The 27,971-nt window shown below is 44.2% G+C and overlaps 1 protein-coding gene across 1 annotated transcript in view; it reads right to left on the bottom strand.

The window, feature by feature from the left end:
• LRRC43 (leucine rich repeat containing 43) overlaps positions 1-27,747 on the bottom strand; it is a 34,618-nt gene extending 6,871 nt beyond the window's left edge. The window contains 12 exon segments of the mRNA XM_042441880.1: positions 1,130-1,309; positions 2,673-2,812; positions 3,840-3,963; positions 5,755-5,930; positions 8,254-8,492; positions 9,983-10,122; positions 11,028-11,138; positions 12,474-12,752; positions 14,917-15,134; positions 20,853-21,112; positions 24,846-25,010; positions 25,568-27,747. Coding sequence (XP_042297814.1) covers positions 1,130-1,309; positions 2,673-2,812; positions 3,840-3,963; positions 5,755-5,930; positions 8,254-8,492; positions 9,983-10,122; positions 11,028-11,138; positions 12,474-12,752; positions 14,917-15,134; positions 20,853-20,967 — 1,722 coding nt within the window. The 5' untranslated portion in view covers positions 20,968-21,112; positions 24,846-25,010; positions 25,568-27,747.
• Between the last annotated feature and the right edge of the window lie 224 nt (positions 27,748-27,971).

Here is a 27,971-nt window from a genome sequence, read left to right as displayed (position 1 = left end):
AAAGCCCTTTTCTCAGTTTGCTTCCTCTTCTCACCCATCACCACAACAAACTACAAATCCCAGGATTCCAGAGGCTGGAGCCATGACAATTAGAGCAGTGTCAAACTGCATTAATTCTGCAGTACAGCAGAAGCCCTGGTCCAAGAGAAGCCTTTTGGAGGCAAATAAATAAATACAATAAAATAGTTTTGAACACCAGGGAGCACTGGAGGGAGCACAGAAATAATCCTGGAGGCTGAATGGGGCCCATGAGGCACACTTTGCCTACCCCATGGAAGGCCATACATGTATCAGCGCATAGCTATGCCTGTTTGTAAGTTTAAGCAGCACTACATGAGCAAACTGGGCGGGGGGGGGGGCAGTGTGGTGTAGTGGTTGGTGTGTTGGACTAGAATTCTGGGAGACCAAGGTTTGAATCCTTTCAGTTCAGTCAGGGAAACCCACGGGGAGACCTAAGACAAGACAGCCTCTTCTCTCAGGCTGAGAGCAAGGCAGTGGCAAACCTCCTCGGAGGAAATCTTGCAGAGAAAACCCTAGGATAGGGTTGCCGTTGTTGTTGTTGTTGTGTCTTAAAGTCGTTTCCAATTTATGGCAACACTAAGGTGACCCTATCATGCGATTTTCCTGGCAAGTTTCTTCGGAGGGGGTTTCCCATCGTCATCCTTTAAGGTTGAGAGAATGTGACTTGCCCAAGGTCACCCTCCATGGCTGAGCCAAGATTTAAGCCCTGGTCTCCAGAGTCCCAATCTGTGCCATGAGTCAGAAATGACTTGAAAGCCCAGGGTAACAACCAACATGAGCAAATGCACAGCCCTGTCCTGTCCCTGTGGATATTATTACACAACGTTTAAATCAAGGAGGGATGACAAGCAGTGGCAGTAACCTGAAGGCCCATGGAGCTGCCTATGGCACTGAGCAAGCCTAGGCTGCATAAAACAGAGGAACAACACCTCCTTTCTGACATCTACTGGGAGATGTACAGCAGTACATTGGCTTTTTGCTCCCATAATATCTAGTGAAATGAGCAAAATTCCCACCAATTGCCTCCTGCTTCCCAGAGTTTGGGGGAAAAATAATCTTTGGACTAGAACTCTCAGTATCCCCAACCCTAGCCTCTAAGCACTGTCACCTTTCCAGCGTCTTTTGCTTTTCCTTTCTCCTCCTTTCCTTTCCCCTTTTTCCCTTTCTCTCCTTTCTCCGGTTTCTCCTTCTCTGCTTTCCCTTTCTCCACTTTCCCCTTCTCTGTTTTTCCCTTTCCTTTCTTGGTTTGGCTTTCGTCTGGTGGGACAATGATGGGCCAGGACACGATCTGATGAAAGAAAAAAAGAATTCAGAAGGCTGCACAAAGCCATACACCTAATTTAACTGGGATTTAAAACATTAAAAAATTAATCTTCTGGTATACAAATCCCAGGGTTTCTCTTATTAAAACAATTAGTTTTTTAAGTTCTTCCCCATTACTAAATTTTGCCATGCCCTTTTTGACCACACTTCTGTATCGCTTGGCCACATGTATACTCTCCAGCAATTCAAATATAAAGACTGGAACACATGTGGTCCAGGAACATCAGAATGTGGTTAAGATGGCAAAAGCTATTAGTGAGGAATAACAGACAAGCTAGGAAAAGCTGTAGCACTTTGCCTGAGCACAATGCGAAGGGCAAGAGTCCATCCCTTCCTTTTCTCTCCTCCTGCTGAGTTACCTGAATGCAAACTACTTTTGCACTTTGCACTCCATTTGCAGCAACTGAAGGAAGCAGAGGACAAAGGGCAAAAGTAGGAGGAAGAGAGAGAAGCCGGGATATTTTCAAAGCAGCTGAAAAAATGGGATGGCAAAGGATGAATTGGGACTGTACCTAGCAAATTGGAATAGTTGGAAGTACACGCACATGTCCCGATTTTAATCTATGAAATACTGGTGGTTATGTGACATGACAAGCATACTTCATAGTCATATTAATTAATATGCAACCAGGCGCTAAGTGTATTATGCAAATTGGTATGGATTTTCATGCATTTGCATCGACACTTAATTGTCTTCACTTTCCTGCACAAATCTGCATCTATTCACCCTCCCTCTGCTAAAAGGGCAGCCATGCAAATCCATTTTTAAACACACACCCGGCAAAAAGCCCAAATTCCTCCCAATTGCACGTGGTGTGATTGGATTCTATTTAAATAGAATGAGGAGTATTTTAATCATGTAGACAAGCCCCAGGTTTTCAGGCTTGTAAAGGAGCTCATCTGTTTCCAAAGAGTTGACCTAATCAACTCAGGTTTAGTGTTTGGAAACAATAAGCTTTTCCCAACGAGGCGATTATTTCAGCTTCATAACATTGGTTATTTTTCAATTTGGGGATTAATTTATCTGATCTACAGCAAAGGATGTCAAGGAGATCACCATGAAGGTGAAGCTTGGCAGGAAAGAAAGGTAGCGAGGGGAGATCAGTGTTTAAATAAGAATTAAGTCAGAATATCCTGCCTGAAATTGGTATTCTCCAGGAGGGTTGGAAGATAACCCCCATCATCCCATGCTATCTGAGAATGATGGGACTTATTATTCAATACATTTGGGGAAGTTCTTTCAAAGCTCTTTGCCTCCCTCCTTGCCAAGCCACAATCTCTCAGAAGATGAAAACAGAGTTATAAAACTCTGCCCAAGAGCCAGCAACCTTTTCTTCCATAATTGCCACAGTGGTCCCAGCGAGAAGGAAGGCCTTCAAAGTAACCAGGTCTCTGGTGATGTGCTCTTTCTTGTATTCACAGTCAATGGTCTCTGCCCAGGGCTTTCGAGGGGTGGAATGAATCGTTCCTAGGAGGAGGAAAAACAAGGGATTGAAGGAAAGAACAGAACAGACCAATTTAAATCTGGCAGGGTCTTTCACAAGCCCCCATCGCACATGAATCATGGGAAGGAGCTTCATGCAACTAACATGTGGGCAGAAAGACAAACCTGCTCCATAGGAAGGCAAAGGATCAGAGGCAACATTTAAATAGCACTGGTTATTGGGTCAGGTATTTCTTGGAGAGCTACAGCTGTCTGGATGGGGGGGCTGCAAAGGGGGGGGGGGCATGGGGAAATCTTTCCCCACCTTTGCTTCAGATGAACATTTGTATTGCCATTAATAAAATGTCAGGAGAGGGGTTTCAGTCTTTTGAGTAGGGAAAACATACCAAAGGTGAGAACATCCCAGATGATGGTGTCACAGAGGAGGAAACATGGTCTTCTAAGGAACCCCAGAGGACTGCCTTGGGACCCCACATATTCTCCAACCTTTCCCAGATGAAAACCAGGTCATGTGTGGCCAAAGCAACATTACAGTGTGGTAATGACAGTAAAAGGTATCAATGAGGAAGGAACACACAAGCTAGGAGAGGCTTTGGCAGTTTGCTTTTGCCCAAGTATCCAGGAAAACACGAGATTCTGTCCCCTCCTCTGTAAATAGAGGACAAACTACTTTCCCCTTTGAACTAAGTCTGCAGCAACTGAAGTAAGCTGAGGACAAAGAGGGAAAGTGGGAGGAGGAGAGAGAAATGAGGACATTTTGGAAGCAGCTAGGAAAGGGTGACAAAATAATATAAATTGGGACAGTCCCAGTCAAATTGGGAGAGATGGGAGTATGACAAGATGGTCCCCAATTTTGTCCAGCAATAATATAATCAAACCCTTCTTTGCACTCCTGAAGGTAGGACCATTACTAATGAAAAATGAATTGGACCGTGGGCATGTCAGGGTTTTAAAGTGTCTCTGTGCTGTACAAACATGCAGGGTGCAAGTTCCTCCCCCAAGCATTGACTTTCTCAGACAGTCCAGCCCTACAGAAAAATGAGTCCCTCACCAGTTTCAGGAGGCAGTTTCACAGGCACCTCCTGAGATGAGGGACCTTGGCCATCATCTTCCTCTATCACTGGCAAGCTTTTCAGGTTCAGCGGTGTTAACTGACTACGGTGGGACAAGGCAACCTGAGACAGAAAGGCATTCATTCATTTATGTATTAATTTAATTTATATCCTGCCTTTTAAGAGAGAGCATCTGGCTGTGACAACCAAGGAAAGGGGTGGCATGAGAAGACCCAGGAGAAATGGGTTTATTCATTTTAAACAAATAAGAATTAAGCCTACCTGACATTTGAACTATGTGCAGTTGAACGATGTGAGTGTAAGGGTTGCTGGTCGGTTCTGACAATCTTTCAAGTCCATCAGGATACCAAAGTTCAGAAACTTAGGCTCAGTAGTAAAAACTCAAGTGATCTTTGTTAAGAAAAACTTACCGATTCAGTCTGGTGACTTCCATTGTCAGAACTGACCAGCAACCGTTACAACCACATAATTAAACTGCACACAATTCAAATGTCAGGCAGGCTTAATTAATAATTAATACCTGTTGTTCTCACTCACCTCAGATTGATAAATGGAGGATTTGTTCTACCTGGCTGGCCAGAGAGGAAAAGGAAGAGTGGTGCCAGACCAGCTACAATCCCAGGAGGCAGACAAGCTATTTTTGGTTGGTATTTGGTACATAAGGCCTAACTGCTTTGCATCCAATGTTTGGAAGTTGGTCTGTTGGAAGTGCAGCTTTTGCCCATAGTCAGCACATTAGGAGATACAGGATTTGGGGCATCTTGTACAGCCCCAATACAGGACCAGATTTCAAGACCTCAAATATGGGACATCCTCTATAAAATGGGACACCTGGGAACTACCTTGCAACCCTCTGGTTCTGGACAGGCAACCCTACATTAGCAGGGCTTGCCTGTTATGGTCTCCCTTTCCAAGTCAGGAATTATGGGAGGTGAAGTCCAAAAACACCTGGAAAAACCAAAGAGTGGGAACCACTGCTCTAATGTTTGGTGCCTGTAACTTCCATCAGCTGTAGCAAGCATAGACCATGACAAGGGATTATGGGGGCTGTAGTCCAAAAACCTTTAGACAGTCCACCTCTGAGCTATACAGCACTCAACTGCTTCCCATTCTTTCTCTCCCAAACACATTCATTCCTAAAGATGCCATTTTCTCCTGCCATACCTTCTCTCCCAGCAGAAGCATTCATTGCAATGAGGAACTTCTTGCTGTTGCTAGAAATGGCTGTCCCAGTTTCTACATTTTCTTTTCACAAACCTTGCATCATCTTCTCTGCATTGTCTTATCTCTTGTGGCTAACCACACTTTGGAGAAACTGCTCGGTGAAAGTGTTCCTATGGCCTAAGGAAAGCTTCATTGGAAACCCCTCTGAGCCAGGCTAGGTTCTGGACTTTCCCTTCTTGGAATGGTCTGATACTAGAAAAGATGGTGTAGCGGAAAATAACCACTGGTGACCTCGGAAATCCCAGATCTCTTTTTATTCATGAAAGTAGAGTCATTGGCAAGCTACCATTTATATTTATAACAATATACTATCAGCTTCTCTATTTGAAACAGCAATGACAAAAAAATAACACTCAAAGCCTGGTGCTATGAAAACATACAAATAGCACCTCTGCTTTGCACCCCTGGGGTGTGTCTACATTGCAGAATTATGGCCATTTCATACCATCATAACTGCTTTGTTCATAAGGCTGAATAGGGTTCTTGAAATAACCTAGATCTGACCTGTATAGGACTTGGCCGAGTGTATAAATAGATTTTATTATGGTCAACTGATCGAACATGCTGAGTAGAGATTTGAACCTTGATCTTCCCATGTCCTAGTCCAACACTCAAACCACATGGGCTCTTCATTTTTTTTTCCAAGCAAAGGATTCTAAACTTGTATACCTTGACAGTTTCTTTCTGTCTTTTTTCACCTTTGGCAAACTCGTATGTCACATAGTAGTTGTAGGTGATCACCGGAGACTCGGGGCCACTTTTTAACTCCTCTGGGCCAATGGGATAGGGAACCCCTCTGATTTTGCCAATGGAGACAATCATTTTAGCACTGCGCCTCAGAATCTCTGCAAAAGGGAAGACCAAAAAAATTGTCCATAGGTCCATTTTAGTGTAGGTTGTGAGCCCTCTGGGCAGGGATTACAGCCTGCATCTAATATCAGGGAGTTGGTTACGCACATCTGCCTCATTTCCACCCTTAAAGATACCAAGGATGGCCAAAAAGACTACTAAATTTGCCCGAGAGCAAAGCAGGCCAGAACGTTCCCTAGAAGCCAAGATGACTAAATTGGGGCTGTCGTACTTCAGACATATCATGAGATGATGTGACTTATTGGAGAAGAGGATAACGCTCAGTAAAGCAGAAGGCAGTGGGCAAAGAGGAAAGTGCCAAAGTATAAAAGGTGCCAAGCAGCCACATCATCTCCCAGGATAATCCACTTCATTTCCCCACCCCACATTTATTCCCCGAAACCTTTCTGAGCATTGGTGTCATCTAAACACATAACGTTTCCAAACTGTGCCGAGGACAGCAAATAAAACTAGAAAACGTCAGTTTATTCTTCCAACTGAAGTGCACTTTGTATGCCTTCCAAACAAAGGGCCCTTTCACATTGCACAGTGATAACACTATGATGCTACTTTAACTGCCACGGTTCCATCCTATGGGATCCTGATATGTGCCATTTAGAGAGGGAGACTTAGAATTCTCTGCCAGAGAGCTCTAGTGCCTCCAGAAATAGCAAACACCAGGATTCCATGGGGTGCAGCCATGGCAGCTATAGTGGCATCTGAGTGCTACAGGTTGACTCTCCCTTGTCCAGAATTCCAAAACCCATCATACTCCAAAACCCAAAATTGTCCACGTGGATAGCTAAGACAGCGACACCTTTGCTTTCTGAAGGTTCAGTGTACACAAACTTTGTTTCAGGCACAAAATTGTTAAAACACTGTGCATAAAATTACCTTCAGGCTATGTGTATAAGGTGTATACAAAACATGCAGGAATGCCACGTTTAGCCTTGGGTCCCATCTCCAAGATTTGCGTATGTATATGCAAATATTCCAAAATCCAAAAAACTCCAAAATCCAAAACACTGCTGGTCTTGAACATTTTGGATGAGGGAGATTCAACCAATATAACTGTTTGATGTGAAAGAATTGAATTGGAAGAATCCACAAGGGCCGTCCAGTCCAACCCCCCGGAATTCCATAGCATTGAGCCATGACAGTTAAAGTGGGATCAACCCGGATTATTCTTGCAGTGCAGACGCAGTCCTAATCCAATGCTCAAACCACTATGCCACCAGTCTGTTAAAGAGGAGGCTTGAAAAATTTGACCGGTAGGGGTCGCCCAAGGACCATGAAGTGCTCACATCTTCATAGAAGGCCTGTAAGCATGGATGCTCCAGAAACAGGAGATCATGTTTAGATGTGTATGTACTATGTGATAGGTTTGCCTTAGGGTTGCCATAAGTCAGTAATGACTTGAAGGTACACAACAACAACAACAAGTGGGAACTGCATGAAAATGTTGTAGTGTGAAGTGCCCCCTGTTCAGGATCCCAGCAGCTCCATTTCATTTCTCCATATCTCCACTGCTTGTTTTCTATTTTTCTGCAACCTCATCCCCATAATGCTCTGCTTTGAGGTACTAGAACTCCCTCTTTTGTGTGTGGACGGTGCTATTTTGGTCAGTGTCAGCAGCATGAATTACATACTTTCCAACACTCAGTGTTGGAAATAACCAAAAGGAGATTTGTATTCATGTCTGACACATTTCAGATGTGAACAAATGGAATATGCACCTTCCACTGTGTGTCTTCACATTTTCCCTTTAGTGGTTATCTCATATCCTGTTATTCCCCTATTGCCACACAACTTGTTATTCATATTTACCACTCTTGGTGGGAGGAGGCCTTTTTTTAAAACTAGAATTCCCCAAATCCTCTAGCCAGTATGGCCATGGAGGATTTTGGGAGCTGTAGTCAAAAAAAGATAATAATAACTTCCCCCAGGTTCGGATGCACATGTCAGTTAAGCTGCTTAAGCCTCAGCGAGCGATATGGTTGAAGGAGTTCCACAATGGAATTAAAACTGGTATCTGGTACATATAGATTTTCAGACAATGATCCTACTTCAACTGTCAGGGCTTCCTCCAATGCAACCCTGGGATTTGTAGGTTGCTGTGGCACCAGAGCTCTCACACAAAACTACAAATCTCAAAATTCCATAACGTGGAGCCATGGTAGTTAAAGCGCTATCAAACTGCACGCAACATAGATTCAGCCTGAGCCTTCCTCAGTCCAAGCAGAAGGAAATGCTCAGGATGTTTTGGCTGCTGAACCCAACTTCACCCTGAGAGACGTTTTCAGACTACGGATGCCTCACCTGGTTCGGTCGCCAGGCCTAAGAAGTTGTGCCTCTCATCCGGGGTAATGATCACATCATCCAGGATGCAAAGTTTGGGGAGGCTGTCTATCGTGAACCCCCGATAGCCGGGAAGCAGAGCAAGCGGGTTCCCCTGCAGGATAAGGATCCGGAGTTTCTCCAGATTCGACAGCTTTGAAAGGAGGTTTAGCAAGTTGGTGAAATTATTATAGCTCAAGTCGAGGGAGACGAGGCTTGGCCTAAAAGGGAACAAACCAAAGCAGCAGAAGAAATATCTTTACCAAAAATATATATATTAACTCTTCCAGGCCTGGATGTGCTCAGTGATACAGCAGCATCCAAGTACACCTGCTAGGTGTATAGAAGTATAGTATCTAGATCAAGGGAAGTAATAGTGCCTTTCTATTCTGCTCTGGTCAGGCCCCACCTGGAATATTGTGTCCAGTTCTGGGTGCCACAATTTAAAAAGGACATTGAGAAACTGGAGCGTGTCCAAAGGAGGGCGACTAAAATGATGAAGGGTCTGGAAACCATGCCCTATGAGGAACGCCTTAGGGAGCTGGGTATGTTTAGCCTGGAGAAAAGAAGGTTAAGAGTTGATATGAGAGCCCTGTTTAAATATTTGAAGGGATGCCATATTGAGGAGGGAGCAAGCTTGTTTTCTGCTCCTCCAGAGACTAGGACCTGGAGCAATGGATGCAAGCTGCAGGAAAAGAGATTCCACCTCAACATTAGGAGCAACTTCCTGACAGTAAGGGCTGTCCGACAGTGGAACACACTCCCTCGGAGTGTAGTGGTGTCTCCCTCCCTGGAGGTCTTCAAACGGAGGCTGGATGGCCATCTGCCGGGGATGTTTTGATTGTGATTTCCTGCATGGCATGAGGTTGGACTGGATGGCCCTTGCGGTCTCTTCCAACTCTATGATTCTAGGGGAATCCATGCATGGGATAGCCACTCTATGGGCCCATCTACACTGACTGGTAAAACCACAAAGTCCCTGGTTTTGTGCCTGCCCTTTCCAATTTTATTTTGGAGACCAGGGCTGCGTCCACACTGCATAAATAATCTGGTTTGATGTTAATTGCCATGGCTCAAAGCTATGGAATTTGGGGAATTGTAGTTTGTTGAGGCACCAGAGCTCTGCTTATTTCTGAAGTCGGTCGCAGCCCTCCATGACTTTTCGCCCATTCTGAAGTATTCCCAGGGAACTCCCAGTGTTTACAAGGACTTTTCATGTCCAGTTTCCAAGGCTGTTTAAATCAATCCAGTATTTCCCAAAACAAAATGGTGGTCTGTTTATATTATCCCAGAACTAGCTAAGATGGCCACTGCCAGTAAACGTAGCTGGTTAAGACCCAGACTCAACAGAGATAAAACATGGGAAAGAACGCTAGCAATAGAAGGAAAAGATCTTAATGCTTAATTAGTGTAATATTGTTTTTAAAAAACGACAACTCCCAGGACTCCACAGCATGGAGCCATGACAGTTAAAGCATTGTCAAGCTGCATTATTCCTGGAGTGCAGATGCAGCCATTGTCCTGGGATTCCTTCATGCTAAACTGTCCCTGCCCTGCTCTGAGATTTCACCGACCTTTCCCCATTGATTGCAACCAAGAAAACAAACGTCAGAATGGAGAGGAACAAAACGGTGCACCCAAAGGAAAAAAACACAAAGCTTGATGGCACTACACCACCGTTACTCCTGTCTCCTTCCAAACTTGTTCTTACCAGCCTTTGGCGGTGATGTATCGCTCTTCAGGTGAGCTGAGCTGACGGTTGTGGCCTAGGCCAAGGTGCTGAAGTCCTGGCGGTGAGTTGATGCACAAGTCCTTCAAGCTGCTCATTTTATTGCCACAAAGCTCCAGCACCTGCCAGAGGGAAAGAGAAGGAGTACAAGCAGGAGGGATTGGAGACAGAGGCCATTTCTCTCATCCAGAATTAGTCCACCACAGAAAATGGGGAAAGGACAGTGGATCCCAAATCCTTTTTTGCTTCAGCGGAGTGTAGACTTCAGTAGACTTATGTCATGAAGCCCCTATGAATACCAGCATGTGTAGGTCCATGGTCAATGCACATGACCAACACTCTGTTCTGTAACCACAATGTGCAGTGTGCAAAGGCAACACATAGAGTCAATGTGCACTCATCGACTACTCTGTGTACTTGAATGCGCCACCACATGTGCAATATTCCTGTATGAGCAACTCAATTTATAGTTCTTTGTGGGTTTTTCAGGCTCTGTGGCCATGTTCTAGAAGAGTTTATTCCTGACATTTGGCTGGCATCTTCAGAGAATGCTGGTATGGTAGAGAGTGGGACACTGTATATATATGTGTGGCCACTTTATATATACAGTGTGTGTGTGTGTGTGTGTGTGTGTGTGTGTGTACACAGATGCCAGCGAAATGTCAGGAATAAACTCTTCTAGAACATGGCCACAGAGCCCCCCAAACCAACAAAAAACTATGGATGCCGGCCATGAAAGCCTTCAACTTCACAACTCAATTTATGTCACCATCAGCTGGATCGGAGGACTGTGGTGCATTGTCCCAAAAGGTAGTAGTTTGGCTCAGTGCAACTTACACTTGTGTTTCACTGGGTAACCAAAACAAGCATACACACATACACACATTTCAGCCAATTGTCCTCCATGAGACAGGAGGGGGATGATAGTCCAGCGCATGTGGAGGGTGCCTGTTGTGGAAGCCCAATCTGTTGTGCTTCCTTCCCCCCACTGCCTTTTTTGTTGTTGCCTTTTTTCCCTTTCATTTACCTTCAGCGTCCGAGGGAGGTTAGCAGAATTGATTTTGCTGATCTCATTTGTGCTCAGGACGAGCTCTTCCAAGTTTGGAAACTTTAACAAACCAGCATCAATTTCAGTCACCTGGTAAGAAGGGAAAACACGCCAATACATGTATTCAGGGAGTCAAATGGAACCAAAAGATAATCTCAATCCACCCTTTTATTGCAAAACAGAATGACTTCTGTCTAGCATCCAAAGAGACCAAGGCAGCATTCCACAGATGAAAACTGGGACACATGTGGTCAAGCAACATAAAAGTGTGGTATTCACAAACCTATTAGGAGAGGCTGCACCAGTTTGCTTTTGCCTAAGCCTCTTGGGAAGAACAAGATTCTATCCCCTTCTGTCCTTTCTCCTCTGCTGAGTTAGTGGAATGTAGTACTTTTGCCTTTTGAAGTCAGTTTGCAGCAACTGAAGTAAGCTGAGGACAAAGGAGGAAAGTGGGAGGAGGAGAGAAAAACTGAGACATTTTAAAAGCAGCTGGAAAATGGGATGGCGGAGGAGTAACTGGGACTGTCCTTGCCAAAGAAGGGACAGTTGGAGAGTATGGGAGACAAGAATCATAGAATCATAGAGTTGGAAGAGACCCCAAGGGCCATCCAGTCCATCCTCATTCTGCCATGCAGGAAATCTCAATCAAAGCATCCCTGACAGATGGCCATCCAGCCTCTGTTTAAAGACCTCTAAGGAAGGAGACTCCACTACACTCCGAGGAAGGAGTGTGTTCCACTGTCGAACAGCTCTTACTGGCAGGAAGTTCCTCCTAATGTTTAGATGGAATCTCTTTTCCTGGAGCTTGCATCCATTGCTCCATTGTGTCCTGTTCTCTGGAGCAGCAGAAAACAAGCTTGCTCCCTCCTCAATATGACATCCCTTCAAATATTTAAACAGGGCTATCATATCACCTCTTAACCTTCTCTTCTCCAGGTTAAACATCCCCAGCTCCCTAAGTCTTTCTTCATAGGACATGGTTTCCAGACCTTTCACCATTTTAGTCGCTCTCCTTTGGACATGCTCCAGTTTCTCCACATCCTTTTTAAATTGTGGTGCACAGAACTGGACGCAATATTCCAGGTGGGGCCTGACCAGAGCAGAATAGAGTGGCACTATTACTTCCCTTGATCTAGACACTATACTTCTATTGATGCAGCCTAAAATCGCATTGGCCTTGTTAGCTGCCGCGTCGCGCTGTTGACTCATGTTCAACTTGTGGTCCACTTGGACTCCGAGATCCCTTTCACACATAGTTTCATTCAGCCAGGTGTTGCCCATCCTACACAGCTACACAGAGCTATGCAGGTCCCCCCAAAGGAGGCATATGGCCCCAGGATACATGCTTCCTACCCTTGGTGTACCCCAGATTCCTTGGCACATGTGTCTGTTGGGTTTTAATCCCTGGGCGTCATGACCACTCACTTTTTTGTTGACAATCCGAAGTGATCTGAAGTAGGAGAAGATGAAACTGTCTTGGATGATCTGTGGAAACTGCACAGCTAGTTCTCTGAGTTGCTGGTCCGCGGCGTTGCATTTGGGGGGCAGAACCCAGAGTGAGCCAGGACTCCTCAGAAACTCAGTCAGTGTTTCTGCCGTCTCTTCCTCAGGAGGTGGAAGTCCACCACGAAAAGGCTGCTTGATCAGGATGTAGGCATGGCTGCCAAAAGTTTTGCCTTTCCTTGGTGGGAAACGGGACCTGTTCTGCATCAAAGACAAGAAAGCAGAATATAAAAATGCCGGCTGGTAGGAGACAGACAGGTGTGTGGGGGGACTTTAGAACAAAAGCATTGACTCCCCAGCACTATAGCCCCATTTAATAATAAAAACAGATACAAGTAATGGTTATTTAGACAGTGTGCTTTAAGTATGCACAGTGGCAGATACACCACTGAGCAAATGGTGCTGTCACCTCCCATCATGGTCAGATTTTTTAGCAGTTTGGTTCAACAGCGCATACACTTAAAACTGTGGAACTCATTGCCACTGGATGAAGTGTCAGCTGCAAAACTAGATAGATTTAAAAAGGAATGAGATGACTTCACAGAGGTTAGGTCTCTAGTTTTGACCACTAACCAAGATGGTTATATATCAATTCTGGTACCAGAAGCAGTTGAGTGGAACAAGGATTGTCTTGTGGAAATTAAATTAACCAAAGGCTTTAATAACATTTATTTTATTAAAACAATAATTTATTATTTATTTAATAAATTATTACATCTCACCTCTTAGGATATTATTACATCCCACCTCTTAGGATAGAAACCCCATCCACGTCAGCTTGTAATGGCAGTTTTGTTAATAATGATGGCAATTCTGTTACCTCAGGCACTGTATATTGAAGTCAAGAGCTAAAATGTGCAAGAACCGTCAGTCTAAAAGGTGTCTTTTGGGTTATCAGTTAGGAAAACATTAAATAAATAGGCTTGAAGTTTCTGTCTGGGCTTTGCGCCAACTAAACCAAAATGTAGATGAAGGATTGAGTTGTTCGTTTTTTGGAAAAATAAGAAAAGGATGGTGATGTTGATTTCTGAAAGATGTGAAGTCTGAGCTCAATTCTGAGAAGACTAGGAAATGAGCGTCCGTTTAAAATACGCTACGGAAAGAAAACCCATATTAGGGTAGCAGGAAGCACCATGTGCCTCTCACGGGTGTTATTTTTGGGAGGCAGCAAAGTGGTCTTTTTATTTTATCTTCTGTTACTATAAATTGCTATAAACAAGAAAAGAAACTTTTTGGCAGGGGCAGCCCTATAAATCTTCTCTTCTGTCCCATCTTTTCAGCTGCTTTTAAAATGTCCCAGTTTCTCTCTCACCCTCCCACATTCCCACTTTGTTCTCATCTTATTTCAATTGCTGCAAACTGAGCTCAAAGTGCAAAAGTAGTTTGCATTCAAATGGGTAAAGCACTGGGAAAGAGAGGGAGTCCCTTAAAATGGATGAGAGAGCTCTAGCCCTCTGAATGGGCTATTCTTCCCACAATACCTTTTTGCCGGTGGCACCACTGCACATGAGTTGTGCGCTAGACACCAACATCCATGTGTTTTGTAGGAGGAAATCTGTGCACCAGTTTTTTGGCTAAGAATTCTACATACTCCTCCCTAAACTGTTAGTTCCAGGCTTCTCTACACTGTAAGTGTGGCAATTGGAGTGGAACTATAGCGCTGCCACTGTGTCGTGTTAAAGATCCTTGGGTTTACCTCCTGATGGTGATGCGCTATGTCTGGAATAGCAACTCATGTCTCAAGTTTTGAGATTTCAAGGACAAAACCTGGGACTGATGTGTGATTTCTTATGATGTCACAGGAGTCAGGCCCAGGTAATGTCCTTAGGGGCGATGTGTTAAGCATCAAGACCTTCCAAGCCCTCCTCCCGACCGCCATCTTGAGGGGGAGAGAAGCAGGCCAGCAACAACAGGCCTCTGCCTGCTAAGAAGACAAGCCCTCCTCCTGACCACCATCTTGCTTGCCTTTATTGCATGTTGTTCAATGTTTATTGTTTTTTGTAAGGTTGTTTTTATGATGTGTTTTAAACGATTTTGTGAACCGCTTTGATCACCTCGGAAAAGCGGTATAAAAATAAAGCATATTATTATTATTATTATTGCTCTTGCCCTGAGATTCCTCCCCTTTGCTCTGACAACTGGAAAAGAGCAGTCAGGCCCTGAGGCCTGCCAACCCTACTAACAAAAGTGTTTTGATTCAACTTTTAAGTGCCAGCAGAGTCTTGGGATTTCTGGTTTGCTGAAGCGCTGGAGCGGACTGAGATTTCTCAATAGGCCCCCCTAAATTGCAAATCCCATGATGCCAGTGGAACTGGGCAATGTGGAGGGAAAGAGATGAGGAGGCGTCGATGCACCTCTTCCTTACCCAGCTGCCGATCCCGCAGGGAAAGCGGTTCAGGCACAGCCTGCGAAGGTGCTCCCGAAAGGCAGCCGAGACGCTCAGTCCTTCCATGGCTCCGCCTTGGCAGTTCAAGGCACACAACAGCCCTGCCTGAAACCCATGCCTCTCCTTTCCACTGGCCAAAGGGACGCCTTGGGTACCAGCTGAGTGCGTCCTCGGTTGCTGGGAGACTGGCTTGGTTGCTAGGCAACGCCAGAAGACACACAGCATCAGCATCAGATGTGTGCACCAGGTTGCCTTTCTTCTCCAAAGGGGTCACATTTCAAAGTGTCTGAAAGCTGTAATCCTGCACACATGTAGACACACACTGCCCTGCTTCTGGATGGAGGACCAGAGGGCCGCAGTCATGTCAGGCAGGCAGGCAGGCAGGAGGCATTGCTCTCCCCTCCCCAAGTTAATAATAAAACCGTGCGACAAACCCATCACTGAGAAAGTTGCCGTACTAAGCATTTGCAACAAATGGAAAGAATCTGATCATGGGGCAAGATTAACACACACACACACAAATCATTTGAAATAATTTCCTCAAAGTAACAGATGTGGGGGAAGGAATCAAAGTGGAGGTTTCAAACTGCATGTGGAAGACAGATCATGAACAGATACCAGATTTCTGCAAAGTAATTCTTTCTGGGGGGTTCCCCCCCATTGCCTTTTACAAATCTCAGCCCATGGCTCAGATTTTCTGTAAATCATTCATTGTGGCTTGTTGTTGTTGTGTGCCATTGTGTCATTTCCGACTTACGGCAATCTTCGGGTGACCCTATCATGGGGTTTTCTTGGAATGATTTATTCAGAGGGGTTTTTGCCTTTGGCTTCCTCTGAGGCTGAGAGAGTGGGACTTGCCTAAAGTCACCCAGTCAGTTTCCATGGCTGGGCGGGAATTTGAACTCCGGTCTCCAGAGCGGTCATCCAGAACTCAAACCACTGCATCATGCTGGCTCTAAGGCAGCTTGTAACGAATTAAAACAATGTATAGCTAAAATCAGATTATACCAAAGTTTTAAAAAATTAAATAAACAATTCTCTTAAAAGCACAAAGTGAAAACCCCAGCTTCCACTCATCTGCCCAAGCCAACACTGATGAGAGTGAGGCATGACGGGAGTTGCACCCCAGTATTTAGAGGGAGATACACTACCAGATTCTGTCCGTTTTTGAAAGCTAAGCAGGGTCAGCCCTGGATAGCCCTTGGATGGGAGAAGGGCTATCCAAGGGAGAACCCCAGAAGCTGTGGGCTCTGTTTCAAAGAAAGGAACTGGCAAAATCACCTCTCAGGATTCCTTGGCCAAGAAAACCCTGTGAAATTAATGGCGTTGCCATAAGTCAACAGGGGACTTGAAGGCATATACAAGCGCACACACACACACACACAATTCCAATTATGAGAAATAAAAACAAGCAAAAGAGATGCCATCCTTTTTTGTCACCTGAGCTGCTGCCACGATGCAGAATTAATGCAGTTTGACACCGCTTTATCTGCCATGGCTCCATCCTATGGAACCCTGGGGTCTGTGGTTTGTTGTGGCCCCAGAGCTTTCCAACAGAGAAGGCTAAATGTCCCACAAAATGTCAAATCCCTAGTTTCCATAGCAGCGAGCCATGGCAGTTAAAGCAGTGTCAAACTGCATTAATTCTGCAGTGCAGATGCAGCCCCAGATTGGCCGATCAAGGGCTTCCCAAGTCGCTTCGGCATGGTGTGTGGTGTGGTTGTGCATCTCAACCAGACTCCTGTCAAAGGTGAAAAGAGGCAGCTGCGTGACACAGTGTGAAAGCCAGGCCACCTTTTCCTGCAGTGTGGTTTCATCACTTGTGGGTGTAAAAATCAAATCTCCCTTTCTCCTCCTTCTACTTTTGAATTCTTTCTGGGCCTTTCGATCTTATCTTCCTCCAACGCAGAAGGGGAAAATAGTCCTTCTTCAGAAGTGATTTTGTGAAGGTGGAGGAAGGAAGCCAATGACTGGAAAAAAGGGGATTTTGGATTTATAGGAGTGAAAGGGTGATACATTCAGGTGCTTATCGCTTGAGGGAAAAGTGGTACCACCTTCTCTCCACTCTTTCTTGTTGGAGGAGAAGGAACCCAGAAACCCACAGAGCAAATCGGAACGGTGCTAAGTAATTTCCTGCATGACCAACCCTTCTGGGCTCTAAGGTGCCATCCCTACTCACACATCCCTGCCATGTCACCGATTCAATCAGAAAAGAAACTGATACAAATCAGCGGAGTATGTGTGCTTCATGCCCCCTTGGCAATGAAAAAAAGACCTGAATTAAAAATGGGGGGTAAAAAAAAATCATAGTCAAGATCCCAGATCAGCTACTCAGTGAAGTATACTTATTTATTTCTTCACTTGCCCCTTCCAATTCTGCCTTTCTACAAGCAATGGGGGTCTGTTCTCCTCATCAGGGCACAGCAGACTTCTACAATCATGCCAATAGTGCCACCATCATGAATACATAAGCTTTATGAATACAAATCAGGTACAGAGCTGGTACTCCAGATTACAAATCCGTAACTGCAAACCTGAATTCCTGACTAAATGAATTAAATTTTAAAAATTTAGGCTGGAATCATGTTGGGGATTTAGGTCTTTGCAGGTGGACTTAGATCTGTGGGACTTAGAACCAGGCGGTTCCATAATGTCCATATCCAGAAAAGGGCTGCTGTTAGGTTATCAGGTAGGGGAGCCAGAAAAGTGACAGATGCATAATATCCTAATGTGCATCAGTGCTGTTGTGTTTCAGGACACCAGCATGCACATCAGTAGGGCCTGTTATGCAGTGCTTCTGCTACATAGTTAATATACATAAAGCGAGACAGCGATGCAAAGGGATCTCATAGCACTTTTGAGACTAACTGTGAAAGAAGCTGTAGCATAAACTTTCGTAGACTTAGCCCTGCATCCTCAGATGCATGGAGTGCAGTGCTGCCCGTGCATGCATCTGAGGAAGTTGACCAGGTTTATGAAAGCTTATGCTACACCTTCTTTCGCAGTCCCCAAGGTGCTACAAGATCCCTCCACATACTGATATTCCAAACTAACACTGCTATGTCTCTGAATTCTTAGACCATGATAGAGGATTCTCGACCACATTATTACTTTTTAAATGCACAAGCCACATTCTGAATGAAGGCACAGTGTTACTGCTGAGAACACTGAATCGACACACTGACTCTCTTTTGTAAAGTTCTGAGCTCTTCTTCATCTCCACAAGAACATGGCGTCACCCATGGTAGATTTAGGCTGGCATTCTGTGGCTGTCTTATGCCCACATGAATTCCCCTAAGGAAGCAGTTGGCCATTTTTTGGTTGAAGGCAAAATGTCAGCATTCAGTTTGAGATTGTGCCAGAGGGGGTTCATACTACTCACAAACTACAGATCCCAAGATTAATGAGCAAGAAGAGTGGTTCTAGCTTTTCAAATGGTTCAGTAGGCTGTGAGGAGAGGGCTGCATCTGAGAGGGCATGAGGGCACGAATATGTTCAGACACACGGCCAGGCCAGAGGTCAGATGGGAGGTCCAGCTGCCAGCTGAATTCAAAGAAGGGCTCTTCTAGTTCAACTGATAAGCATCACCTTGAACCAATGGCAGAGTGAGCAAGAGAAATCTGTGATTAGAGGAAATTGATCAAAATCAGTACCACATCCCATGTGCGCATTTGCCGCACAAGGGAAGAACCCATTCAAAGGCCACGTAACAGGGCAGGAGAGATATGATCGAAGAGTGAAGACCGTATAAATACAGTTCCAAGATCCACAATGAAGACAAAGCAGCCCAACAGGCAAAGGACAGCTGACGACTGCTACTTTTACAACTCCGGTAACCATGCTGGCTGTTAAAAGTAAGTATATTGCATGATAGGATAGCATTTATTAATGGTATATTTTATTATATATTATTTTAAATTATATTTTCTATTGTATCAGCCTAAATCCTATTAATCCAGTGTATAGTCACTGAATTAACTGGATTCACTTACACGATAGGGCCTTCTCAGTGGCTGCTCCCAAGTACCAAGAGGATTTTGGCCATATTGTATTATATGCTAACCATAAGGGGATATGGGGAAGCAAGCTGATGGTATGGATTTAGACTGTTGTTACTCCATGACCACAGCAGCACATCCAGACATTGGAACCAGGTTTTGCCACAAATGCAGGCTCTTCACTTAATCGCAGAAGGAAATAGAGGGCAGAAGTCCTCACAAAGTCTAATTTCTTTAATCCCTAGCTGTAGAATTCCAGTGCCTATTAAACCTAGCCAGCTTGCTCAATAGCAAAGTACGTCAGGAGCTGATGTTCTTCAGCATCTGGGGCCCAAATTGTTCCCTATTTCTCTTCTAGACAAAGCTTGGAAAAGTTGCTTGTTTTACTATCCCCCCCCCCTGCTCCCCAAATCTAGCATGGGATTGCATGCACTGCCTACCACACACCCATCACTTTTATAGTGTTACACATTGGAAGGGAGGGTCAGGCGTGGTGGACAACGTGCTTTGGGAGGGTGTCCCACAACGTCCGAAGGCACTTCCCTTCTGCTTCAAAACAGTTTGAAAAACCATTGACACGGAACATGAAAAAGGAAAACCTCCCAAGTCTTAATGATGGGCAGAATCCTGTTGGGGACATACAGTACATCTTCATAAGGGGATTTACCTCTGCGGGAATTAGAACTGGAAAGCTCTGTAATGCCTTTACCAGGGGTGCTGTTATGTTACTACGCAGGGGTGACCAAAGCACAATGGGACCAATGTGCATCATAAGTGATGATCATCGGTCTCATTGTGCATCAGGAAACAGGTGGCAGGGCAAAGTGGCATGTTCTTTCTCAGCCCAGATGTGGGTTGACGCACATCACGACACTCTTGCCGGTGTCCCACGACACATCTTCACAATATACTAACAGGGTTTCTTTGCAGCTCTGCTACATAGCTCAGTATAAGTAAAGCCAGCCACGTAACATACACAGAGCGATAGAAAAGTCCTGCTAACCTCTGGATCTTTGTCTACAATGAACCATCATATTGATTTAACTTGTTGTTTTCCAAACAGAAATCTCTGGCTTGGTCTTTGTCCTCTGCATCATCACAGCTTTCTCTGCTCCATGCTTCAAGTATAACCACTCTCTACTAAAGTGCATCAATGAGTTAGAAAAGCACGGAACAATACTTTTCGATGGCTATGTAAGTATACTGAACTTTGTCTTTTCTGTTTTGGTGAGTGCTGGATCAGGGTTCAAATCCTTGCTCAAACATAAAAACCCACTCAGTGACCTTGGGCAAGTCACATTCTCTCAGCCTCAGAGCTTGGCAAAGGCAAACTCTGCATCGTACATTTCATGAGGCCCAATGCATTTCAGGTTAGGACCGTTTGCAAAAGTCCATGGTCTGTCATTTCAGTTGCAATGAAATCTCATAACGCATGGAGCAATGGGGCTTTGAATTTGAGAGGGAAGGGGTGGCGGTTGGTTTCTTGATCAACATCCCGCCAAACTCCATTGCATTGCTTTTCATATCGAACATTCATTTCTTGCTGTTGGATGGAACAATCCTTGAGAAGCTGGGGAACAAAGAAGGGCTTTACTCCCCCCCGCCATGCAAATAAAATTCCAGCACTGCAAAACTATTCACACCTAAGTCTGTTCTATTTGCTGTATTTACAATCCATTGGTAACTTTGCCCACCCATTTTCTTCGAATGCTTAAATGCTCAACTGCAATTTAAAGTTACAACTATGCTAGAAATTTGGGAACTGTAGGAAAATTTCATATTGGAGGGGTACTGAATTCTTATTTTTTTTTGGGGGGGGGGAATCAATCTCTTCATTTTGTCTTCTCTGCTAGAAATACACCTCCTGGCATCCCCCCTCATTACCCAGCAATCCTTGGAAGAACTTAGGAAAGTTACCTTTGGGAGGGGTAGGTTTCTCAGACTCACGAGCCAAAGTTTTCAGAGGTTTGGCCCACAGTGCTTCTTGTTTGAGCCCTAGTCCTGGGGAAACAGGTGGCGGATGAAGAAGCATGTTCTTTCTCAGCCCAGATGTGGGGGCTTCTTTGCTTGTTCAAGCTGCCCCTTCTCTAGTGCTGCTGCTGCCTGGTGGTATTGCCAAGAAAGAAAATGCCCAAGATAGACATGCCAGAAGCAGAAGCAGCCGATGCCCACTGGCACTGGTGGTGGAAACGTTAGGGTCATCAGCAGTGAAACAAAGTGGTCATCCCAAAAGATGGTGCCAGCTACAACTAGCTTGCTACCTAGGCTCTGCCCTGGTAAAGTCTCAATAAATAACCATTATAGCTGCCTGCTGGTTGGGAAGAGTGTTAGAGGTTAGGTGGATGGTGCTCCACCTGCTCAAAAGGAATCATAGAGTTGGAAGAGACCACAAGGGCCATCCAGTCCAACCCCCTGCCATGCAGGAAATCCAAATCAAAACATCCCCTGGCCATCCAGCCTCTGCTTAAAGACCTCCAAGGAGGGAGATTCCATTACACTCCGAGGGAGTGTGTTCCACTGTCGGACAGCCCTTACTGTCAGGAAGTTCCTCCTAATGTTGAGGTGGAATCTCTTTTCCTGGAGCTTGCATCCATTGTTCCGGTCCTGTTCTCTGGAGCAGCACAAAACAAGTTTGCTCCCTCCTCAATATGACACCCCTTCAAATATTTAAACAGGGCTATCATATCACCTCTTAATCTTTTCTCCAGGCTAAACATCCCCAGCTCCCTAAGTCGTTCCTCATGGGACATGGTTTCCAGACCCTTCACCATTTTAGTCGCCCTCATTTGGACACATGGCTCCAGTTTCTCAACGTCCTTTTTAACTTGCTCCCTCCTGTTACAGAAAATGGGCATTCCACTCCCCAGCAATGGAGCCAGTGGCCAGAAAGAAAAGCTGTTCCATCTTGGGAGAAAGATGGGATATCAATTGAACAAGCAAACAAAGAGGAGCTCACAGAGAGCTCTGTGCCCATTTAGTCTCCTCCAGATGAGTGCCAGTGGCAGCCTCTGCGTTCACATGCCGATTCCAAAGTCTATGGTGTGCTTAATACCTTCATGAGGCTAACCAAAAAGGCAGGGGGAGAAAAAAAAATCTCTGTGCAAGTTTTCAAAACCACAGGTTTCTCCACTGGGCCAAGCTGTTTGAAAAAACATGCCAAGGGAGGAAAATGAACAGAGGATGTTACAATGTTGGGAGTCAGGCAGGCCACATGTGGACTTAAACTGCTATGCAAGGAAAGGTCTGGTGATTATTGAATCTAGCTGACTGGTGCACAAACCCTCTCCTCAAAGGTCCTGGGCCTGCTGGGAACAAAACAGGTGATATAGTGAAAAAACAACACAACGTTGTTCTCCATTTGAAAATATTACCCTGGTCTCCTCTGAAAAATCCAATGTGTCTCTGCCCTCAATTGTAGTTGCCAGGTCAGGACTATCCTAGGCCTGAAATGGGAGACTGAAGGATGAGCCCCTGTCGTGTCATAGGTTGCAAGGTCAACATTACAAGGGGCAGCCGCTGAGGAAGTAATTGAGCATGATACTTTAAGCATCATGCACAGTTACTATTAAGTCTAAGTAATGAGGATAACAGGGATACATATACTTTTCAAGGCAGTGTTTTTGCCCTGATATTGCTCCCCCTTCCCCTAAGACCTGGTAGGAGGTCTTTGTTGGAAGAAAGCAGCGAGTCTCTCGGATAGTCTCTTGATTGGACTCTTTATACAAATCTCTTCATATTGTAACATTTCTCTCTCTCTCTAATCTCTGTATTTGTATTAACAAGCTGATGCCGTCTTTCCCATTGTACAGGCAAAGGCCACAGGCATTAACACAGATGGTTTGCAGGTGACAACGAGTAACTTCCCAGGATTACCCAACTGCAGGATTTTGAAAGTGTGCAACCAATCTCAAATCTGTGACACCCTCCGACCTTTTGAAGGAGTATTCAAAGCCTTTAACAACTCAATGAATGATGATCTTATGTCAAAGTTAGACAAAGAACGTTTGTTGAGCACCATCTCACTGATATTGGAAGTTCGAGACTGCAACTGCACAGCCCCCTCTTTTTCCAATTACTCCTTAGATCCTGACCAATTCATAAGGAAAATGACGTTTTACAATGCTTTCAAAGACTATAAGGAATGCATAGAGCAGCTTGCACCAAAAGCTTAAGTTAAATATTTGGTTTTACACACAGGTGTGCAAATGCTGTTAAAAGCAGGGCATTTATATGAGCATGACACTCCTACCTAGGAGTAAGTTTCTGGGATTTATTCATAGCAAGATTTGCATTGGATATACCAAGTAGACAGCTCTAGGACTGCTATCGTTTTTATAGCTATTAAAAAGAGATATTTATTCTATTTAAAAAGTATTTTTATCAATACAAGTTGATATGTCTATCTATTTTTATAGTCTATTTAAAGTTTATTCTTATATTTATATATCTATTCAATATATTTTGTATATTTATTCAATATTTGTTATTTGTTGTACGTATAAAGTGTCACCCTAAAAGACGGGGAGACTATAAACAGTTATTTCCTTTGTTGATTTTAGAGACAAAATAGTTATCTTAATATATTTAAACTATTTGGAATACCAAATGGGCATATTTATTGCTTTTAAAGTTAAAAAAATAAGGGTTTTTTTTGGAGGGGGAATCAAGTATGCCTTCATGATGATTTGAAAGGGACAGGAACAAGACTATGCCTCGACATTTTGTGGCTACAAATTAAAGAATGGATAAAATAAAGTTTGATGAACACTTCATTTGTGTCGGATTTTTTATCAGCTGCGTTGATGGTGTCATTTTGGTTGGCTGTTTGTTGAAGGAAATGTGTTTTGTTTTTTTTGGGGGGGGCAAGGCTCCCTGAACTTGGCCATTTTCTGGTATGTGAAGAGCGAGGGGAAACAGCAGTCTCTGGAGCAGAAGAAAACAAGCTTGCTCCCTCCTCAGTTTGAAGGGATGTTACACTGGGAGTGTGTCCAAAGGAGGGCGACTAAAATGGTGAAGGGTCTGGAAATCATGTCCTATGAGGAAAGACTTAGGGAGGTGGGGATGTTTAGCCTGGAGAAAAGAAGATTAAGAGGTGATATGATAGCCCTGTTTAAACATTTGAAGGGATGTCATATTGAGGAGGGAGCAAGCTTGTTTTCTGTTGCTCCAGAGAACAGCACCCGAAACAATGGATGCAAGTTCCAGGAAAGGAGATTCCACCTCAGCATTAGGAGGAACGTCCCGACAGTAAGGGCTGTTCAACAGTGGAACATGTTCCCTTGGAGAGTGGTGGAATCTCCCTCCTTGGAGGTCTTTAAGCAGGGGCTGGATGGCCATCTGTCGGGGATGCTTTGATTGAGATTTCCTGCATGGCAGAATGGGGTTGGACTGGATAGCCCTTGCGGTCTCTTTCAACTCTATGATTCTATGTTTTTCCTTTAGCTCAGGGGTGGGCAACCACTGAAAGCTAGAGGACTGCATTAGTCCCCCAGGAGCATATATAGGGCTGCACCTCCCACAAACATTTTCCTCCCAGGTTATGGGCAAATGCCCTCCTAAAGCTGCGGGAGAGCATTTTCACCATGCTTTTTTCTATTCTTGAGCCATTTTAGGCCCAGGAGAGGCCTTCTTAAACAACAGGAAGGGAGCAAAAATAATTTCCCAGCCACATCCTTTTTTAAAAAGGCCTCTCTTAACATTTAGCATTTACATTTCTATACGTTTATCAGTGAACTCAGCACTCCCTAAGTGGTTTACAATCTGTAAGCCAATTGCCCCCAACAAGCTAGGACTCATTTGACCAACCTACGAAAGGATGGAAGGCTGAGTCCACCTGGGAGCCTTGGCTACGTCGCTGTTGCCTCTGCAAGAACCAAAAAAGAGATATATGTAGGCATAAAACGGACTTACACTTGTGTATTTGACAAACAGGATGCCCACCATTGTCTGTAATAGCCAATCCTGGATATCCTATACTTTACTTCAGACTCAGACACTTGCTCATCCTTCTCTTGAAAACCTCACATTCCAAGCCTTCTTGAAAACCTTAGTAACTTGCTCTTCCCACGGCTAAACCTGTCCTTTCAAAAAAAGAGGAAAAAAAGACATTATGCCAAGAGTGCTTGTGTTCTAAAAAGAGATACATTGATTCACAACTCCCAGAGGTTATGCTCCCTGATCGTTAGCACATGGGATCAGGATCAGGCAACAGAACCTTCTTGCTAAGAACCCAAGTGAAATAGATGTGATGCTCTCCCCGTTATTTCTGAACAGAAGAGGAAAGGTTCACCTACATCTACTCTGGTCTTTCTTGATCTAGCCTGGGGTCACTTCAGCTTCCATGACTGTAGACCACAGTACAGTCTGAATAGGCAACAGACAAAAAATTATGGCTACCAGTGTCACTGGTGGGTCACCAGTCCAGGGCACCTGCTGCTGACACCTTCCGCACTGGTGTGCGATCTGCACACTGGTGTGATAGTTTGCACTTTCCGGATTGAACTGGAGCAAACTGAAATGTTTTCTGCTCCAGTTTTAAGCCCCAGATCATGGTTTGGGTCCGTTTTCTTCCCATTGTGGTCCACATGCGTCATCTAAACATTATATGATTCTATGTACATTTCGAAACTTACCTTTAAGTTACACTTTGACATTGTTTCAATACAGTTCATTACAGAGATTATAGGGTTCTAAAGCAAGACACACCTCCACTGAAAACACAGAGGCAGAACAAGGCAAAGTTTCTTCCAAAAAAATAGTATTTATTTTGGTTGTAACTGTAAAAAAGAAAATGCAATTGCACTGTTGAAAGAGCAACCTGAGTGGTCACCACAGAACCCCCTTTTCATGCAACTGAAAAGAAATCCTTATAACAAAGCTGCAATGAGGGTATCTCTCAAGTCTCCAATGTCCAAATGTTGTTACTGGCTTTTTTGAGGGAGGGAATGAAGCAAACCAATTTATTGTACAAGTTTCACCATTTGCAGCTAGAAAAGAAACATTTTTGTCCTAAAAATAATCAAAGAAACAGAAAGAGAGCGCACATGAGCTTACACTTGAAACTCCAATTTCATTTATTAAAAACAAAATGCATATTTAAGGTTGTAGTTCAAATATAAAAGATGTAAAGCAACCAACTGCAAAACAATAATCGCAACTATCTCTGTACATCACTGGTAACTTTTACAAAGCCATACAGAACCATGCCTTTCGCTGATCACATTTTTTCCTACTCAGCCCACAAAAACGAAGACTGAGTTGTTAAGTACAGCTTATTATGACTGGTGTGATATGAGCTGCTTTGACTGAGACAACGAGAATGTGAAAATACTACATCCCCATCACATCCGGGGCACCCAAAGATTGCAGCACTCACAGCATTTGATGTTACAGAGAGACACAACCTACATCTTTTTATCCAGAAGGAAGCTTGGGTTGGTGAAGTTGTGTGAGAGAGGAAAGACACACACTGGGAAGGCCCTACTGTATAAACAAGAGAAATGATGCTTGCTTGCTTGCAGAAAAAGAATACATTCAATTCCATCTGAAGATGCAACAGAAGTGAATGTGTTGAGTGCTGGAGACGCTTTTGGGGTGGATACAACCTGAGCCTCCTCATCAGGTGGGAGTGAAAAGACAAGAGGTCTCTCATAGTAGTGTCTTGTGTAATGACAGAAGATGGGCAGGAGTGTAAGACAAGGCAAATACCATTATGTGGAGGCTGCAAACTGACCCCTGCAGTGCTCTCAACCAGCACCCTTGCATCCAAAAAAGCCACATGGAAAAACGGCAAACTCCAACAAATACTAACACTAGAGGTATCTAATGAGATTTCGATTGTATTTGCTGCATCTTGTGGAAGCTTTTAGTTGCTTTGTCTGATGCCCTGGACACAATTCTGGCAATCCTGAGAGAGTTTCCCTATAGAGAAGTTTAAGTTGCACTCAAAATGCAGAGAGGGGAGACAGGGAATCGACACAGAGGAAAATCAACTCCTAAAGGCTGTCTGATACGTGAAAACGGAACTGCTAAATGTCATCTTGTCATTTGAAAATAAAACTAACACAATGTTCTCTTAGCACCTTTATAAAAGTCCTTAATAAAACAGATACCTGACTATATCAGATTCAATCAAACTATGCCTGAGAGATATTTCTGTTGTGGTTAAAATGCAGGAAATATCAAGCAATTAATATGTTATTGAAGCATTTAACATACTGAATAGCACAATCCTATGCTTACTCATAACCTATGAAGAGCCATGCTGGACCAGACCTTTAGTCCAGCCTCCCATGTATCACTGTGGCCCAACCTGCAACAAGCCCTTTCCCACAACTGGTATTCAGAGGCAAGCTATTTCCAACCCTGGAGCACAGAGTCATGTGTAACTGCTGACAAAAAGGGCAATTAAGACTCTCAAGTGGATGGGGCAACTTTCTGATGAAAAATGGCTACAGACATTTGAGGCTTCTTAGCTTAGAAAAATAAAGCGAGTGAGGAGGGGGTCATGGTAGAAGTGCATACAATTATCGATAGGATAAAAAAAAGTGGATACAGAAATCCACTTGTTCTACATGCCCCCCCCCAAAAAAAACTCAGACCCCACGGTCAGCCGGCAGAAATAAACCATTAAAGATTCAGGCAAGATATAGGGAATTAGCGCATGACACTGACATAAACTACCATATATTCCTGACTATAAGTTGACCTCGTGTATAAGTCGAGGGCAGGTTTGGGGGCCAAAATTATGGATTTTGATAGGACCCATGGATAAGTCGAGGGTAAAACTTAGGGGCATGAAACAAAGGATGTAAGGGATGATGCAAAGGAAAACGATGCCAAAGAACTTAGAAGATTCTATCAGGCTTAAGTGTTTGTGCTCATCCTAAAGGCTGGATGGATGAGAGAGCAGAGGGGATCCATGCTTCGTTTTGGTGCTCCCAGGATGGACTAAGCTCTCGCCTTTTATCACTCTATTGAGAGAAAGGGGATGGCTCCTTTTTATATACATATAAGAGTTAAAGTACAGTACCTATA

This window comes from Sceloporus undulatus, chromosome 10, assembly GCF_019175285.1.
Source record: "Sceloporus undulatus isolate JIND9_A2432 ecotype Alabama chromosome 10, SceUnd_v1.1, whole genome shotgun sequence".
Classification (NCBI taxonomy): Eukaryota; Metazoa; Chordata; class Lepidosauria; order Squamata; family Phrynosomatidae; genus Sceloporus; species Sceloporus undulatus.
This window is presented reverse-complemented; position numbering and strand designations above follow the sequence as displayed.